The following is an 18,973-nucleotide window of genomic DNA, read 5'->3' on the forward strand; positions in this document are numbered from 1 at the left end:
CCTTGACAACTATGCTGAAAAAGATTCTTTTTTTTTAACATTTTATGATATTAAAATATGAAAAAAACGGAATTTCAACCTAAAAATGATGAAATTTAAAAAGAACGGAATAAATTTATTTAACCAGTTTCAGAAAATTAATGAGATTTCAACAAAAAGTTTCAAAAAATTGATATAAAAATGAGATAAATGATGAAAAAGTTATTTATGAACAGAGGGTTTCGAAAACGGAGAAGGCGTTCCCTCGAGTCGTCGTCCAACGATTCCATCGTCATCGACCAGCAGTGAGCGCAAAATTTCGAGCAGTTTTTGGCGGGTTTCGTTATCGTTGGCCTGAAAAAATAGGGTTTTATGAATTCGATGAAAAGGAAATTCCTCGAAATTACCGTAATTTTAGTGCGAGTTCCGTCGTTTTTCACCGTAATTTTTGCATCCATCTCCTGAATTTCCAGTACAGTTTCTCCTTTTCCTTTCACCTCAACCACATCCAAATTTCGATTTTTCATCTCTTTCAACACCTTTGCCAACGTCATTTTTCCATATTTTCTCTTCACAATTCTCGAATTCGTCGGAATCAATTTAAAATCATCATTATATGCGGAAAGATTGCATTCCACTGAAGCAATCGCCACTTTTCTCGTCGGATGTTGCTTGAATTTCAGATTTGCGACGACATCCGGATGTACAGACACTGTGACAAGCTTCTGTTTGTTTCGCGACAGTTTCGATAGCTGCACGCATTCGTCGTACTCTATCGGCCACACTTTTTCCTGAAATTTTTAGGATTTTTTCTAATTTTTTTCCTAATGACTCAAAAACTTACATAACTGATCTGCAAATCCGGTCGTCGAATCAATGGTTTTGTGTAGAATGAGGAACACATTACGTACTGAAAATTTGTTTTTTAATAATTAAAAATCTGGGGAATTCCCACTATTATGAATTCATTTTTATCTGTGCATGGGAAGACCGCGCCGCACTCGCGCGGCGGCCACGCCCACTCCCATTTTAACGCTGCGTTCCATTTTTGAACACTGCCGCAAGAAATGGGCGTGGCCGCCGCGCGAGTGCGGCGCGGTCTTCCCATGCACAGATAAAAATGAATTCATAATACCTTTGGTTTGACATCAGCCAACATTTTCGCCAAAGTGCTGAAATCCATTCGGAAATCCATTGGAATATTCAGAAATTTGATGGGAAGAGTGCGGAACGGCTCGCGGACTTCTTCGCATGGCAAGTCGGGGTCTGGAATTTATTCAAATTTTTGAGACTTGCAAAATAACGGCCCGGACCGGTTTTTACCGAAAATAAGCAAAAATCTCTCGTTCGCTTCAATTTTTAAATATCGATATTTTAAAACATAGTCAAAATTCGAATTTTGGCAAAAATCAAAACATTCAAATGTTCAATTTTTTTAAACTGACAATGAAATCCGGCCCGTTGCAAGTCTGAAATTCCTGTTTCTCATTATGTATTTCTTCATGATATTTCAAATTGAACCTATGCAAACGTGCTTTGTTGAGACTACATTTCCGGTCCTATTGCTTGAAACCTAAACTGCATGCACTCTCTCTCTCTCTCTCTCTTCTTCTCAATAATCTCTGTCCTCTTTCCCCGTCGACACAAAATTCGCCCGCCGACAGCCGCATACGTCCTTCATACTGTCTGCGTCTCGTGTGCCTCGCCGGTTGCGCGCCCGCCGCTGCCCGCCATTTCCATCCGCCGTCACTCACATTTTCTCGAAAAACGTTGTCATGGTTGCTTTATTTATTTCGACCAAATTTTTCATTGCTGCACCTTATAAATAATAACTTTCAGATTCTCTCATCAAATGAATCTCAATCTCACAGATGCCCCCTCAAATCTCGATAAAAGCACGAAAATGTGCGAACTTCTCTCGAAATTCATGATCACTCAAGGAATCCCGTTCGAAAATATCAATAGCAACTCATTCCGAGAACTTCTCGAACATTTCGAACCGGATAGTGTGATTCCGACGGAACAATCACTGAGAGCAAGTTTGAAGAGAGCAAATGAGCAAGTGATTGATTGTGGAAAAGGAAATTCGATAAGTGTGACAATAGATATCACAAATGGAGTTGAGGATCAAGAGGAGGAATATCTCGTCTTCTCAATTCATCATTTTCAAGATTTTTATAATCGAAAAGCGACAATCTTTTTTGAGAAATTGGAGATTGCACAGTGAGTTTTTCTCATGCTTGTCAAGGCCCGGCTTCAAAAAATGTACACATTTATAAAAAATTTTGAATTTTTTTCAGTTTTTCATAGAAAATATGATAATTTCTGATGATTTTTCAGAATTTCGCGAAAAATTTTTAAAAAATTGAAATTTTCACTCTGGCGCCAAAATAACCTGGCCTTGACCAGTATGGTTTTCTCCCAGAATTTCGACGATTATTACAATATTTTTTGAGATTCAACTGGACAAGTCTCTGGTCTCGAATCCAGAACGCCTTCAAATCCTACACAAATTTCAACACAATCAACGTTGTCTGCTCGTCTCCAGAACTCTCAGAAATCTTCAAGTCATCTGAAAATGCTAGAAACGAGTACATATGCTTCTATCACTATATGAGCAAGTTCTGCGGAGATGTCTTGGAAATTGAGAAAGTGAACAATTCCATTGGAATTTTGGAGAAATTTCTGGAGATTGTGAAGAGTGTTCCAGAGGTTTATGAGTGTTATTTAGAGTGAGTGTTTGCAATTTTATGCAGATTTAAAAAAGAAGTTTCAGAAACCAACCAATGAAAAATTGGGATCCAAAACTTCCAACACTTCCAGCAGATAGAAAATCATGGCAGTCTATGTTACATTTCATGACGAGATGTCTAGAAATGGACCCAACATTCCGCATGCTCTCTGATAAATGGAACATAGAGAACTACATCACAACGGAAGAATTTAATGATCTACTCTGTGCTCAGCGAGTTCTGACTGAATGTAACAAGTGCACACAGGAGCTGAGTGATTCGAAGTCTACAATCTCTCAAGTGATACCTGCGATTTCTAAGATTCACTTGTTTTTGTCATCTGATAAGGATTTTGAAGTGCAGAACGGCGATCTCGGGATGGAGATCAAAAAGTTGTTCGCTGCCACTTTCTCTACATTAACAACTGAAGACGTCAGTGAGAGATACAATAGTGCAACGCTTCTGGATCCAAGATATGCATTCAGAAACGATATACATCCGACTGCCACGTGGACATCGATCGCGAGAAAACTGGAATCTGAAATGGCTGAAGAAATCAGCACTTATCGCAGAATTTGCCGAGATGAGCGTCCTACTGACAACGAGAATCCGTTCAGTTGGTGGGCTCTGCGTCAGGATCGGATGCCTTTGCTAGCCGAGAAGGCACGTGGATTCTTGTCGTGCCCAGCAGTCACTATCGATTCGGGATTCTTTTTTGGAGCTGGTGGAAAATTTTCACATATTTGCAAGGCTTATAGTAAGAATAATAATGTCGATTGGATGAAATACGCAGGATTGGAGCAACAATTCAGAGGGCGTGGAACTGAATTCGAGTACAAAGGCGAGGGATTCACTAGGCCTATTCTGGCTTTCAGAGAATCTGACGATGAGCCACCATTTAAAAAATCAAAAATGAGGGATATTCCGATATTCAAAAAGCCTCCAGGAGAGCAGAATACTGTATATGATTATCTGTCCACAAGAGTGAAGTGGAAACCCAGGAACTACAAGCCAAGAGAAGTTTTATCAAATGCTGCACTGAAAAATGTGTTCGCAGTGAAGGAGAAAAGTCGGGAGACTTCTGAAGAGGATTTGCAACTTAAAGGAGAAGTTAAACCGGAGCCGTTTGATATATTTGGAGGGATGTATAATACTGAGGATAGTTGGAATGCAATGGATCCAGATGAAAAAACCGAGGAGATTGATCCATGTTTGTTGCACTTTCCTGATTATAGCGACTCGCCGTCTACGTCGGAACAGGCAATGGCAAATGTTGGCTACAAGTAAGTTGAGAACGGAAAATCAAATTCTGAAGAAAAACTATTCCAGAAAACAATGCAATCGACGCTGTATTCTCTGCAGTCGTCTTCGTAATCATCTCGCTGCCAAGAATGTTACAATCATCGGAGAGAAGCTTCTGATGGGAATAGCCGCTATAAATACCGGACGAGTTTCCCAAAACCATGCCAAAATGGTTTATTCTCGTCGAAAGAAAACATTTTTCTGTCGAGAACACTACGGGGAGACTGTGAAGGAGTTGATGAAAATATTGAATTGCAAGCATGTTGATGATATCTCGACGTGCTCAATGGCTCCAATTCAACCGATTTGTGATGTGGTCACCGAGGGGAATGTGGATTTATCGGATAATAATTTTAGAGCATTCTTCATTCATTTTGTTCAGAAACAGATAATCGTAAGTTTTCCATTTTTAATTCTGGAATAGTAAATATCTGTTTGTTTTCAGGAAAAACAAGGTCTCCTCTACAAAAATGGACAAACAACGAATGGCATTGAATTAACCGGATTGATGGATATACTTTAGACAATTTTTGACAAATTTTACTCTTTTTTGTTTTAATCGGGTCTGAATAAACTGTTGCGTTTATTAGTCGAGCATTTTTCTTACAAATGCGCTCCACCGCAAACGAGAGAGTATCGGCGAGAGACGCAGAGTTTTTTCTCGAGCCGACTCAGATTTTCAGTTTTTGACATATTTTCGCTATTTTTCAAAAAAAAAATTTGTAAATTGTCATGAAAAATGCTAGAATATGTCAAAAACTGAAAATCTGAGTCGGCTCGAGAAAAAAATCTCGTTTGCGGTGGAGCGCAGTTGTAAGAAAAATGCTCTGCTAATAAATAATTTTCAATGCTTGAAAAAATCTCCGATGAGAAAGCGAGAGACGCAGAGAAACTATAACGCTCTAACGCACTAATTTTTTAATTTTCAAAAAACAATTTCCCGTTTTCTATATTTTTACCTGTCACAATAACTGCATTTCTTGGATCCGAACCCAAAATCTCCACCATATGCGCGGCGTCTCCGACTCGAAGTGACGCGTGACTAGCGAAAATCTGAATTTTATTTTAAAAACTTTCAAAAAATTGTCTCTTACAATACACGGAGTTCTGAACTCTTTCGAGAAGTTTCCATACAACGAATCGTATATTTTTAGTCTTCCCGATCGAATGAGTTGGTTGTGTGAATACGGTTCTTCTGGTAAATATACAGCATTTTGACGTGATTCTGACATCCATTCAGCACTAATACTGGCCATTGATATGGCTGATTTAGCAACAGGGGAGATGAAATAAATGGGCGTGTCCATGGAGATTCCGGGCTAAAAAAAATGAATTCAGTATATTTTTCCAGCCCACGGCAGTATTTTTAGGTGTTCAGACGTCACAATCAATGAAAAAACGGTCCCATCAAAGTTGTGTAAAATTAAATTCTCAATCGAATGAGAAAAAACGTAAATTTAGGTCAGAAATTGACTTTTTAGATACAGAAAAACCGATTTTCAGAAAAATTTGTATAACTTTTTGGCAGAAAACTGTTTCAAGCGAAAATTGCACATAATGTACTTGAAGAGGCTCTGAAACTGTTAACATTTTCGGAAAAATATATATTGGCTGAAATTGCCGAAAATCTCATTTTTCTGAAAATCTGTATCAAAAAAGCCAATTTTTGACCAAAATTCACGTTTTTTGGCTCATTCGACGGAGAATTTGATTTTACACAACTCTGATGGATGGGACGTCTGAAAACCTAAAAATACTGCATTTTCAGTGCAAATAATTAAAGAATTGAATTAATACGTTAAAAAAACGCTTCACATTTCTTGCACTTCTTTTTCGCGGTGTGGGAGATCGTGCCACGTACCGTTGCAGAAATAACATCAGAAACCGCTTCAACCAGTTCGAAAATCGGTCCGATGGGACACATTGGAAGGATAACTGATCCATGATTTTTCAGAACTTCAGTGATTGTTCTTGTTAAACCAACACCCATTGCTTGTACAGTTGTATCAATTAGTCTACTTAATGACGTCACAAGTATATAATCAACAGATCTCAACGGAGCGATTTCCATTAATTTGACATCGGTTGCGTTGGGATTCGAGGCGGTCAGATATGCGATATTCTCATTTTCAGTTTTGAATGTCCAGTAGGCGGAACCATATGTGTGACCGGAGACGACGGGTGTTATTTTGATACGGAATATGTCCTGGAAACAGATTTTTGAGTTTTATTTTGGAAATTCACGGTCTCCCACACAGCGAAAAATAACCGATTATTTTATTTTTTGCGCTGAAAATGCGGTATGTTTAGGTTTTCAGACGTCGCAATGGATAAAAACTAAGTAGTCCTGTCCATCAGAATTGTGGAAAATTAAATTATCTATCTTATGAGCCAAAAAAACGTGAATTTTGGTCAAAAATTTACTTTTTTGATAGAGAAAAACCGATTTTCAGAAAAATGAGTATAACTTTTTGGGCATAAAACATTTTCTGATAAAAATTGCACATAATATACTTAAAGATGCTCTGAAACTGCACAAATTGTTAGAAAAAGAAATATTGCCTGAAGTGTCTGAAAATCTCATTTTTCTGAAAATCGGTTTTTCTGTATCAAAAAATGCAATTTTTCACCAAAATTTACGTTTTTTGGCACATAAGATAAATAATTTCATTTTCCACAATTCTGATGGATGGTACCTTTTTTCGTCTATTGCGACGGCTGAAAACCTGAAAATACCGCATTTTCAGCTCAAATTTAAAAAGTGAAAAAATCGCTGTGTGGGAAAACGTGAAATTTGAGACAAAAAAAAACTAACAATAGTCTGATTAAAACTCAATGTGATAACTTTCGTGAGGCATCTGTGCATATCTTCCGTCGTGTAGAACGGCCGCCACTCGGCAGGATTCTGGAATGGCGGATTCGAGAATTTTCTGCAAAAAAGATATCAAAATTGAGAATTTTTTGCTCGAAACTCACCCACAAACCTCCTCCTTCTTCCACTTTTTATCTTCAGGCCTTGCCTCGATTCGCTCCATAAATTCCAGCAGTTCTTCCATTAGAAGTCTGAAAATTTTAATTTTTTGAGAATTTCTGTTTTCATTTCTCAACAACTAACTTTCCATACTGAAACGCGATTTCAGTGACATAGATTTTGCCTGAAAATCCGGTATTTTCTGTGTAAAACGGGAGGCCGGTGAACGATTCGTAATTGGATACCAAGATTGCGTCAATTGTTTCCATATTTATTGTGTCTGTCTGAAATATTTCAGTTTTCTTTATCAAACTGATTTTCTCACCGAAACATGAAAAATCTCTGGCGGTCCTTCGACATAAAACCGACCTCCCAACTCTTTCAAATAAGGAATTCCGAATTTTTTGACAATGTGCGCATTTTTAATTCGAGGGCTGCAATTTCAAATAGTTTTTCACACACTTTACGATTTAGAACAAGTACCATTGATAAACATGTGGCATAAAACTGAAAAAGGGAGTGAAATCGAACGGGGTATCCAAGAGAATCCTGGCGTTCGGCCATTCCAGTAGAAAACAAGGTTTGTGTGCGTAGACTGAGAAGTTTGTCTGAAATTTGATGTATTTTCTAGTTGGTTTATTACTTTGACATTCAACATACTATATTCATTGTTTTTGTGTGTCTCTTAGCTGTTCATTTGCATTAAATTTGATAGAAATTTGCTGGAAAATTTCAGTTAAAATTTTCATTCGAAAAAAAAATCCGATATCACGTCAAGGGGTGCCTTGGCGCACAACCTGATTTTTTCCTTGCGCATTTCTCGTTTTTCTTTTCGAAAGTGAAGATTAGTGCTTTTCAACTGCTTTTCATTAGTTTTTCATCAATTTCTGACGAAATTCGGTTGAAAAATGTCTTCAAAGTACGCTAAAAAGCGAAAGCAACTCGATGATGACACGTCAGAAGCCGGGAGAAGTCGGCGGGACTCGAACTCACCTCCAAGATCGAAAAGGTAAGTTTTCAGCCGTTTTCTCTTTTGAAATGCTTTATTTTTTGCAGATCTGCAAAGCAAAAAGATTCAGAGGATAATGGAGAACCGTAAGTTATCTTTTATTTCATTTGGAGCATTGATTTTCTATAGTTTTATTGAAAGAAGAGGATTTTCTTGTCAAAATAACTTGAAAACAACTATTCTGATTTTACAGAGCTGAATCGATGTCAATCGAAGAGACCAACAAATTGCGTGCTTCACTTGGATTGGCTCCACTCGAAGCTAATGACAACAAAGAACGTGACGCCAACGATGGGACGAACGAAAAAATCTATAATGAAGACGGATTCGAGTTCAGACATCGAAAAGCTGACAATATGGCTGAGAAGAAGAAGGAAAAAGAGATTAAGGAGAAGCTAGAGATTGCCAAACAGAAGAGAGACGTTTATTCGAAAGTTTTGAAAGCAAAGAAGCTCGCAGATTCTGATGACGAGGACAGTGCCGCCGGGTTCGTTGAGAGAATGCGTAGAAAAGATGAGGAAGCGAAGAAAGCTGCGGAAAGAGCTGCTGCTTTTGATCAACTTGATGAGGAGCTCGGAGTCAGTTCTACAATCGAGAAAGCTAAAAAACAAAAAAGACCGAAGACAAAAGCGCCTTCTGACACTGCTGGAATGGTTATTGGACATGGAAGAGAGGCTTTTGTTGATGGAGATCAAATTTTGGTTCTTCAAGATAAAGGAATTCTCGACGATGGAGATGAGGTTTTGGTGAATCCAAATCTCATGGATGATGAGCGACACGTCAGAAATGTTGAGCTGAGAAAACGGAAAGATCCACACAGGAACTTTGATGAAGACGTCGATGAAATGGGAAATCTCAAGAATTTCGGTGTCCTCGCGAAGTACGATGAGACTTTGGAGGGAGAGCAGAAGAAACAGTTCAGACTTGATGAGCACGGAGGTGTTGATATTGAGGAGGAGAAACGGTACGGTTTTTATCAATATTAAATATTTTTGAAAATTATTCTTCAAATTTCAGAGAGATGGAGGCGTTCCGACGAATGAAGATGGCTGGTAAGCGTCTGGAGAGTTTAGAAACGAAAAAATACGAACTGGCATCTGAATTCTACACACAAGACGAAATGACACAATTCCGTAAAGTGAAGAAAGGAAAGAAGGAGAAGAATATCAGAAAACGGAAAGTTCTGAAAGCATCTGATTTGGTTCCAGTGGAGAAGGCTGGTGCTGGAAGAAGCGATTTCGGTAGACGTCGGAGGGATTCTGATGAAGAAATGGATGATGGTGAGAAGACGAAAAAGGAAGTAGAAGAAGACGGTGAGATTGATGACGCTCCAGAATCTTCTAAAGTAGATGCTGAGGATGGAAAATGGAAGAAAGCGATGCGTGGAAACGGAGTGGATCTTCAACGTCTCCAGAAGCTTCGTGCTAAACAGATGGAGGATGAAGACGAGAATAGTGATGATGACCTGGCATTCACTGGAGGTGTCGATTTGACTGGTGTCGTGATTGACGACGATGCTGAAGATGAGCTCCATTCGATTCTGGCAAAAACTCGAAAAGTTAAACAAATCGATGGGAAACAGATGGAGGAAGATGTTGGAAAACGAGTGCAGGATATGCTGTCAACTCATGGAGTGAAAATGGAGTATGATGAGGAGGAAGAAGACGTGAAACCACTAAAAGATGGTCAAATATACATTGATTCTACCACAGAGTACTGTCGGCATGTCGGAGAAATCACAACTCTTGGTCTTGGAGGAAACCGAAATGTTGATGTGTCAGAAGTGAAGAAAGTGAAGCAAGAGGAGGAAGAAGAAGAGAGTGAAGGGTTCGAACAGTGGAAACGAGCCAAAGTGGATAAAGATTTAAAGGAGAAAGAGAAGAGAAAGTTGGCGGATCAAGGGGGATGGCTGGCAGCTGGAAAACCAATGGCAAGTAACATCAGAATTGATAGTGACGATGAGGACGCGTTGGAGGAGGCGAAGAAGAGAAAATGGTCGGATGATGAAGAAGAGGAGGAGGACGATGATGATGAGGAGAAGGACGATTATGCTCCAGCACTCGGAAAAGAGGTTGATGTATCGAAGGGAGTTGGTCGGATGTTGAAGTTGGCTGGACAGAAGGGATATCTCCATAATCCGAATGCCAAGTCTGTTAATGGTCCTTCATTGGATCATTTGAAGAACAAGGCATCACATCGTGTCGATGGATCCAGATTGTAAGTTTTTAGCGCTACAGATTTGATATAACATCCTTGTAATAATCATACTTCCTTGGCGGGCCTTGAGATATCTCGCTTCAAAATAACATTTAGGAGTCGTTCAACCTGTCAAATTGTAGATCTCGGTGAGCCCTACACGATTATATTTTCATTTACACTATGAGTTCAGTGAGAGCCGCTGTAAAATCTATTTAGTGGGCGACTCCTAAATGTTATTTTGAAGCGAGTTATCTCAAGGCCTGGATCCGGCCCGGTTACAACTATGAATATAATAATTCTAATCTTTCTTTTTCCAGTGACCCCGACGATCGCAACGCCAAAAAAGCCGACCGACTCAACGCTCAAAACCGTGGACCGACCGTGCCATTTGCCGAGAAAACCGACTACAAACCAGATGTCAATATCAGTTATGTCGACAGAAAAGGACGTGATATGGATGCGAAGGACGCTTACAGAGAGCTCTCTTACAAGTTAGTTATTCAGAATTTAGCTTCAAATTTATATAATTTTTTTCTAGATTCCACGGTCGCAATCCTGGTAAGAAGCAACTGGAGAAGCGTGCCAATCGTAAGGACAAAGAGGAGAGAATGTTGAAGACAAACAGCTACGATACTCCACTCGGAACGCTCAGCAAGCAGCTCAAGAAGCAGAAACAACTGTCGACACCGTATCTTGTGCTCAGTGGATCCAGTGATCAGTAAGTTTCAGATTATGTCTAGCTGAAATATATAAATTGTTTTCAGTTCGAGTCTGAAGAAGGAATGATTCAATCGACTTCCCGTAATTATTTCATGTGTAAACTTTTTCTAAATATTTGTTTTTAAATTCAGTAAATTCTAAATTATTTCATTCAATTCTCATTCACAATAGATCGACGAGCATCGGAAGTGGCTGTAAGCCTTTGCTTTCCTATCAGCGCATTCCGAATTTCAGAGTTTAAGATGAAGATGGCCAATGTGTTGATAACGGGATCCCAGGCGAATAAAAGAGGAAGAAAATCTGTGAGAAGGCCCTCAGATAAACCAGCGATTGGGCCGAGAACGGAGTAGTAGAAGGGAACTTGGATGAAGATAAGAGGACAGAAGAACAGAAAATTACAAAAACTTTAAATTTGAGAATTCATATGTCTCACCTGTGTCAGCAAAACTCGATTCATTTTCTTCTGAAGAGCCAACAAATTATTGCTGGTATTCTTCGATTCGCGAACTTTCATATTGATTTTTACAGTGCAAAAAATCATAATGAACACGGATAAAAGGAGGCTGGCAAGGTATCCGAATCCAGATATAATAGACACGATTTGATTTATTCTTTCTTTGGTCGTCGTGATTTGTTTCTTAAAAAATTTAAAAAATAGTAAAATTAAAGAGTGGAAAAGACAGCTTACAGTATACGAAAGAAGGAGAAATGCGACATCAATACCAGTGAATTTTCTGGCAGTTTCAGAAAGAGATGATATATCGATGGCAGTTGGGATAGAGGCATAGCATAAGCATACCGAAGTCAACACTTGGAATATCAAATTGACGAAAATTATAGTAAAGATATCACTGCATTTTACACTATCTTTTCTGGAAGTTTTTCAATTGACTAACAGAGATATCGAGCTTATTAACAAGATTACCTACAAACCTGAGCATATCTGATATAATATGACCATGGAGCTAGAAATATTTGTTGAGTTAACAAGACTAAAGCGGCGGAAAGAAATAATAGACTGCATAGGAAATTGAATTGCCACCCGGTGTTCACTATCATAAGACCGGAGAAGGTGGGTTTGATGGCGATCGATGTGAAGACCTGCAGGGGAAAAGTTGCGAAACGTCATCTTTTTGGTTTCAAAACGTACCGGCGCTGTCATTATATAACTTGTACTGAACAAAATCTCGAACAATTTCGATAGACTCAACACTTTTTTGAACACTTTCGACGCCGATGCAATCCGTTTGGTAACCACAAAAACCAGCAGAAAGTTTAAGACAATACTCAAAACTCCGGCAATCAAATCGTTATAGAAATGATATTTGGCAATGATTGGAGCGATTTCAGATGGTGGACCGATTTGATCGGAATTGCTCCCGTTTTCAGGGGGAGCTGAAGTTGCCATTGTTGTCATGGGGAGAGAGAGGGGGACATGGGGTTTGAGGGGGACATGGGGTTTTTGATTTGTGTCATGGGGGGAGGGAATCAAGTTAAAATATGATTTCATTAGGAAGAGAATTTTGAGTGGGTTTTGTTCTTTCTCGTGATGTATACAGAATGAATAAAAACTTGGACAAGAGAAGTTCAATACGAGGCGAAATTAACCTTTCTACAAATTGAACCCCAAATACTTTCGACCCTGCCGATTCCAAAACTGCAAGAATAATCAGCCAAATGCTCACCTGGATCGAGTTATGCTTTTCAATAGGAAAAGTTTGACGGCTCATAACTCGATCCACGCGAGCATTTAGCTGATTTTTCTTGCAGTTTTGGAATCAGCAGGGTCGAAAGTATCTGGCGTTCAATTTGTAGAAAAAGTTCACCTTGCCTCGGCATGAACATCCCTTGTGAGACTATTAGAAGACGTGTATGAGGGGTAAAAAGTTTCAGACCATTTGGAGTCACCACCTGATTTGTACCTTTTTGAGCAACCTACCATTAAACCTAGTTTTAACCTTCATAGTGTTAAAAATGTGGAAAATTCATTATTTGAGACGATGTTTCTAAGATTTTAATTTGAAAACTTCTTTGTAAAACACAAACCTAGACAGATATGACTCACTTCCAGGTATTACTATTTAAGATTCCTCTATTCAAGATGCTCGTTTTTTCTCAGACTGTATCTTTTTTCCAGAAGTTTGTGCAAAAAAGTGGTCAACTACAAAAATGAAGCTCTTTTTGTGTTCTTTGTAATTGAATAAAAACTAAAACGGTATCATCAAAACTGACTTTATAACATTGCTTTATAAAGTTCAAATTGAGAAAACTTACGAGGAATCCAAAACTGCTCGAAATTCATAGCTACACAACTGCCAGTCAGATGTTTTTTTTGTTCTGTAAATCAAAACTTGTTGAGTTTAGCAAGTTAATCTGATTTAACCTCATGCTAACTTTGTGCCCACGAATTGAACTTTGTTAGATCTAGACTCCTTTTTTGCTAAAAGGAATGACAATAGATTAGAGATCGGGCAAAGAATATTTATTCGCAACAAGATTAAATTTCGTCACGAAAAGTGGTGAATCACTCCATATCAATGATCGGTGTAATTCTGAAGTAAACATCTTCAATGGTGAGCTCTTCTTCCTTGTTGAAGTTATTCTTGACACGACCCTCAAACTCTTCGTGGCCAGCGTCGTCCTGGAAACTCGGATAGATTTGAAGATATGAAAAAAGGAATCTTACCATGTTAGTCTCAACTCTAGTTCTCTCATCAGTAATCACTGTCAACCACATCTTCGCTGCAATTCCTCCTTCATAGCATGGAAACACATTATGCCCATTTCCATCCTTCAAATTGACCTCCATAGTAGTCTCATCCACCGCAAAAAAACCTTCTGAAGACCCTGGAGGCCCAATTGGCCCAGTCCATTCTAAATCGATATAAAACCCGTTCGCGGTATTCTCCGGATTCAGGATTGAACCCAACGGAATTGTCAAGATTTCCGAATCGGTGTCATGGACGTAATCTTCCGAGTCCACACTTGCGTCTGAATATTTCAAGGGTTATAATTTAAATCTAGTTTTAATTTTTCACTTACAGACGGGACAGCCTTCATTGAATTCGTAAAAAGTGGCCAATCGAACAGAAGTCCATTGGAAATCTCTTGATGCGTGGATTTTGATCTCAATTGTTTCATCTTGAAACTCGTAGTCAATCTTGACTCTCCCTTTGTATGTTCCGTTTGGAAGGTCTGGATCGAGTTGAAGAAGAATTTTAGTTGGGCGGCATGTCCATAGATATTCAGACATTTTCTATCAGATTGATAGAAATAAGAAATGCAAGAGAACGGTTAGAAATGGTCGAATTCGGAAGGTGCAAAAACTGGTTTTGTAGGGGGGCGTTGGAACGATTCACGAGGAGAGAAATGAAAGAGAGATATATGAAAAATGAATTGGAATACATTTCTGAACAGAGGTCAACTTTTGGTCACTATTGCATCAGCCCACTTGGTGCAGATGGCCGAAGTAACAACAATTGTGAAAACGACGAGAATTAGGAAAGCTCATACTTATCAAGGCCCGGCCCGGGTCATGGAAAATATTTGAAGTCCCGGCTTTATTAACCAATTTTTTTCTAACTTTTTTTTTGAAACTTTTTCATTTTTTTTTTTAATGTGAAAATTTCTGATGATTTCTCATAATTTTTTCTAATTCTGTATGATAGTCGAAAATTTGACTTTTTCGCGATTAAAAATCCAAAAATTTGAAATTTCAACTTTGGCGCCTTCGGGCCGGGTCCGGTCTTGACAACTTTGGTCATTTTAAGGTGACAGCTCAAAACTCTTATAATTATGATTCTTTGTGCAGAAAACTAAACATTATTCTTGACGATTCAGCAAGTTTTACATGTCTAACAACAAAAAAAATCAAAAAAATCGGTCAAGTTGGTGTCGATGGGAAGGGTTTGCATTCATTGTAAGAACGCGGGTTTGTCCGAATGGACGGTTTTGGTTTCACAAGGAGACCGGGGTGTTGCCCGAAGGCAGTTTAAAGATTCTCTGATAACCCATCTACTCCGGACCGATGCGAAAAAGTAGGAAACGGAGGGTGTTTATATACCCACGGCATTCCAAGCAGCCGACATTTGCGTGGGGAATGCTAGCCGCGTGTTGTAAGGTATTTCACAATAGAGTGGTCGTAGAGTGAGAGAAAGAAACAGACAGAATTGATTTATTGAAACTGGAAAGAAATGTGAAAGTTGAATCATTGAAAAAGTGGATTGGAACACAAAAAGTAAAATACGATTTTTGTGATTTCATAGTTTTCCGTTTTCAACACCTGACTCTAATGCAAACGATATCTTACTGCACGGTACTGTATGTTGTTCTATACTACCGTAAAACCTGTAAACGAGGTGTACCCAGAGGTGTTCGTTCAAAGCGGTATATCTTGGTTCCAAAAAAGATATCGAAAAGTTGTCAACCAACAAAATATAGTTCAATGTTTACAGAATATGATTTCATTTTAAAAAATTGTGCTAACTCTAAAGAAAGTCGAGATATAATGCTTCAAACTTTTGCTATTGGGTGGAACTATATTACAGGTTTTCGGTATTTAAATCTCTAAATGAAGACTCATGTTACTGTACGCATTACTGTCTCCGTCCCTCCTCCTTGCCTACCTTATCCTGCAACCTCAAACAGAGTCATTTGTACAGGCAGCTGCTCGTTACCGCTACGTTGGTTTGGCAACGATGGCGGACCAAGATAATCATTCAAATGCGCTCTATTGAGAACGTGACGTACCATCGTGCGTTATTTGAATTTGTATTTTTTAATGTATTTTTTTCCACATATAATAAAATGCATAGAACTATTTCAACTTAATTCCAAATTAAAAAACTATTCGAACATGTTTTCTCAAGTTATTGAAATATCAAAGCAACAAAACAAGAGTTATGTTAGGACTTCCTTTTCGATTTTCAGCTGAAAATGAAGTAAAGTATATTTTCTTTATGATCAACTTCATAATTTCAGCTCCAGTGAATTTATTACTGCTTCAATTTGCTCGTGATCTTTGCACCACGGTTTCCAGTGTTTTCACCAAAAATGTCAGTTCCTCCCCTTCTGGACCTCACAACTCATCGAGTCATAACATGTATTCGTGCAGGTAACTTATCTATTCCAATAGAACTGATTCAAATCCATCCATTATCAGGAACATTCCCACCCATACCCTACCAACTTGACCCCGACTTAAGTAAACGACTTTTCGACGAGCACAATAGAATATTTGACGGAGCAGTAACGAGATCAGTGGCGAAGGATCTCTGCTCATTACTCAACGTAACTGAAATAGATATATCGAATGCTATTCTTACAAGAAATGAGCTCATTATACTGAAGAATATGAATTTAGTGTCGCTGGCAATGGGAGATTTGACGGAATTAGGACCGAATAACACAGGTAATTTTCATTAATATCTAAGAAAATTTTCATTAAAAGAACTCTAATTATTTAAACATTTGTTGTTGCCATTAGATCTACCGGTTTTTTAATGTAGTCAATTGATATGGAAAACATTTACAGTACCGTGCAGTAAGATATCCAATTTGGCCTTTTTCAGTTGGAGACGGCCAACTTTGATAGGGTATTACGGTACCACAGTAAAATTATGTATAAACCATACAGATCAAAAGTAGAGCTTTATTTTTGTTCTTGCCAACTTTTTTGCACGGACACTCCCTAGAGAGTTATGATCATTTTAAGGGGACAGCTCAAAAATCGCTATAGTTTGCACTGAAGTGGGACGATTTGAAGGAGAAATTACATTGTCGATATGTAACTTGCCGAAAAAAAGAAGATCTAGCTTTCCCCTGTATGGTTAATTGTATATCTTCCTGCACGGTACTGTAGCGTGAAAATTTCTTTTCTGTTCTGTAATGTGATTATTTTTACAGAATCACACAATCGCATCAAACTTGAGGCAATGCTGAGAAAATGTTTGAATGAAACAACACTTCAACAGTTACGTCATTTGGATTTAAGTTCCACCGGTGTATATTACTTCAGGGGATGGCTTGAAAATGTAAGCTTATTCATTTGCATCTATTTTACTATTAAACCTTTCCAGGTATCAAAAATGTTCCCGTCACTTGTCAGCTTTTCCGTGGCGAGTGAACAATTGTCTCTCACAGAGTTCAGAACGATTTGCACCAATTTCCGGAATCTTCGTGTTCTTGACATTTCTGATACAGGTTTGAGATCTCTCGGAGGGATTTCAAACTTACCAAATATTGAAATACTAGCCATTGGTGGTTTGAGATCTCTCACTTCGTTGGGTATGCTTGAAATTTTCGAACTGAAAAAGATTCGAGTTTTGGACTTGTCGAGTAGAATGTAAGTAGGTTGAATTATAGCAAACATTAGTAATGACGCTTTCCAGAGATTTACGAGCACACACGTGGATGTTTGACAGATTTCTTGATTGCAACAAAGTCCTGCCGGAGCTGAGATCAATCGATTTGTCTGGAACTTTTATCTTGCTCGATAGACTTGAAAACTTTATCAAAACGCATCCCACTCTGGAACAAATTTCACTTCTTGGTGAGTTCTTAAAGCTTAGATATTATTTAGAGCATGACAAATTTCAATTTACTTTGGAAAAAGCTAGAAACAATTAATTGTTATTTCTTTTTTCAGAGACCTCCTGTAGTGACCTGCAGATGGTTTATCCAGGCATCCAGATTCTTGTACAGAAGTGTTTGCCCACTGCGTGTGTGTCATTGAGTCATTACACAAAACTGAAAAACTATAACTCAACAGAAGTCGTTTTAGAAAACACATTTTGGCTAATGATTGAAAAACTTGACAAAGAGAACGAATCTACCATAAGAGACTGGTTCCGCGCAATTTGCGAAGCTATCAAACAATTTCCAACGGGAGTATGTATTGATAAATGGGCGCTGAAATGTTTGGATCAGATAAGCCGGTTAGTTTAAATGATAAAGAGAGGACCTCTGAATTTCAATTAGTTTCAGAAAACAGAGGATTCATACTCTCTCACTTGCCGAACGTCACGAACTAGTGAATGTCCTGTTTAAGCTTTGTGATGATAGGCTTGACTACAAAGAGGATGAACTGGAAGCTGAAGTAATTCATGGTGTATGGCTCATATTGGGTAACACGTATTTTCTCTCTACGCCAAATCTGAACGTCCGGAAGATTTTTGAGAATGCACTCGAGTATTGTCTCATTGAAAAAGCACGCCCCATTCAAAGTGTTTGTATGAAAATTATGAAATACACATTTGAGATTATGAAGCCGGAAGATCAGAAAGAGATGTTTGGAAACTTGGATATTTGTCGAGATATTGTTGAATCTCTCAACTTTTTCTATAGATTAAAACAGTTCAAGAAATATCAATTTGTACTGAAATTCATTATTAAATTGGTCGAGTATCATCCAGTGAACTTTGTGAAAGCTGGAGGAGTGAGTATCTTTGTGAGACATTTGATAAGATACAGTCAGGTGGAGAGCTTGAAAATGTTGATAGTTTTGGCTTTAACTGGAAACTCGGAGTTCATTAGAGAGCTGTCAACACCGGAAAATGTTCGAGGCTTTGTGTAAGTGAAATAACCGGTTGGGAGGCACTAGTGTTACTATTCTGATTCAAATCAAAACCTATTTCAGACGCTACTTGCATAAATGCAAACCGAAACTAAATTACTTTACAAACGTCAATTCTGTGAGTGAGAAAACATTTCTAGTCTGCTGTATTCTCAGTGTAATCGTTTACTCTATCGACGAGAAACGTTTCAACTCAATATATTGGAAGAATATTGTGAAACTTCTCAAGGAGGTTCTCACTACTCTGGCAGAAGAACCAGGTTATCCATGTGTTCATCTTGAAGAAGTTTTCGAAACATACTTTGAGAAAAGAACGATTGATGTGAAGGGACCAATTCAAGACATCCAGTGTCACAGAGAGGAGAAAGGGGCTTGTTTTTATTGTTGATTATCTTGTCGTTGTTCTACAATACTTTTTTATTACTCTTGAAGGTTTTCGAATTACGAGTTGGTTTCTTATGATTTTCTTTATTTTTGAATGAATACTC

At 38.3% G+C, this 18,973-nt stretch overlaps 6 protein-coding genes across 6 annotated transcripts; 3 read left to right on the plus strand and 3 right to left on the minus strand.

Moving 5' to 3' along the window:
* Positions 1-201: 201 nt before the first annotated feature.
* Positions 202-7,653, minus strand: GCK72_020254 (uncharacterized protein; the record flags this gene model as incomplete). Its single annotated transcript, XM_053733480.1, has 13 exons — positions 202-333; positions 387-770; positions 824-889; positions 1,115-1,245; positions 2,375-2,483; positions 5,108-5,332; positions 5,875-6,219; positions 6,829-6,943; positions 6,990-7,076; positions 7,129-7,268; positions 7,316-7,418; positions 7,468-7,592; positions 7,645-7,653. 13 exons carry the CDS (start codon positions 7,651-7,653, stop codon positions 202-204), a joined length of 1,971 nt encoding a protein of 656 aa, XP_053582393.1.
* On the plus strand, positions 1,883-4,536 carry GCK72_020255 (uncharacterized protein; the record flags this gene model as incomplete). Its single annotated transcript, XM_003116396.2, has 5 exons — positions 1,883-2,202; positions 2,436-2,711; positions 2,756-3,994; positions 4,041-4,407; positions 4,459-4,536. 5 exons carry the CDS (start codon positions 1,883-1,885, stop codon positions 4,534-4,536), a joined length of 2,280 nt encoding a protein of 759 aa, XP_003116444.2.
* A 239-nt stretch (positions 7,654-7,892) lies between the features above and the next one.
* On the plus strand, positions 7,893-10,914 carry GCK72_020256 (uncharacterized protein; the record flags this gene model as incomplete). The annotated part of the gene is made up of 6 exons (XM_053733481.1): positions 7,893-7,993; positions 8,041-8,079; positions 8,187-8,957; positions 9,011-10,210; positions 10,510-10,683; positions 10,731-10,914. The coding sequence occupies 6 exons, from the start codon at positions 7,893-7,895 to the stop codon at positions 10,912-10,914; spliced, it is 2,469 nt and encodes an 822-aa protein (XP_053582394.1).
* A 404-nt stretch (positions 10,915-11,318) lies between these two features.
* Positions 11,319-12,320, minus strand: GCK72_020257 (uncharacterized protein; the record flags this gene model as incomplete). The annotated part of the gene is made up of 4 exons (XM_053733482.1): positions 11,319-11,549; positions 11,601-11,784; positions 11,838-12,013; positions 12,063-12,320. 4 exons carry the CDS (start codon positions 12,318-12,320, stop codon positions 11,319-11,321), a joined length of 849 nt encoding a protein of 282 aa, XP_053582395.1.
* Positions 12,321-13,436: 1,116 nt separating this feature from the next.
* Positions 13,437-14,165, minus strand: GCK72_020258 (uncharacterized protein; the record flags this gene model as incomplete). The annotated part of the gene is made up of 3 exons (XM_003115942.2): positions 13,437-13,553; positions 13,599-13,903; positions 13,955-14,165. 3 exons carry the CDS (start codon positions 14,163-14,165, stop codon positions 13,437-13,439), a joined length of 633 nt encoding a protein of 210 aa, XP_003115990.2.
* A 1,799-nt stretch (positions 14,166-15,964) lies between these two features.
* On the plus strand, positions 15,965-18,873 carry GCK72_020259 (uncharacterized protein; the record flags this gene model as incomplete). The annotated part of the gene is made up of 8 exons (XM_053733483.1): positions 15,965-16,025; positions 16,074-16,322; positions 16,817-16,944; positions 16,990-17,255; positions 17,302-17,462; positions 17,559-17,847; positions 17,897-18,481; positions 18,549-18,873. The coding sequence occupies 8 exons, from the start codon at positions 15,965-15,967 to the stop codon at positions 18,871-18,873; spliced, it is 2,064 nt and encodes a 687-aa protein (XP_053582396.1).
* Positions 18,874-18,973: the final 100 nt, after the last annotated feature.

The sequence above is a fragment of the Caenorhabditis remanei genome, chromosome V (genome assembly GCF_010183535.1).
Source record: "Caenorhabditis remanei strain PX506 chromosome V, whole genome shotgun sequence".
Lineage (NCBI taxonomy): Eukaryota > Metazoa > Nematoda > Chromadorea > Rhabditida > Rhabditidae > Caenorhabditis > Caenorhabditis remanei.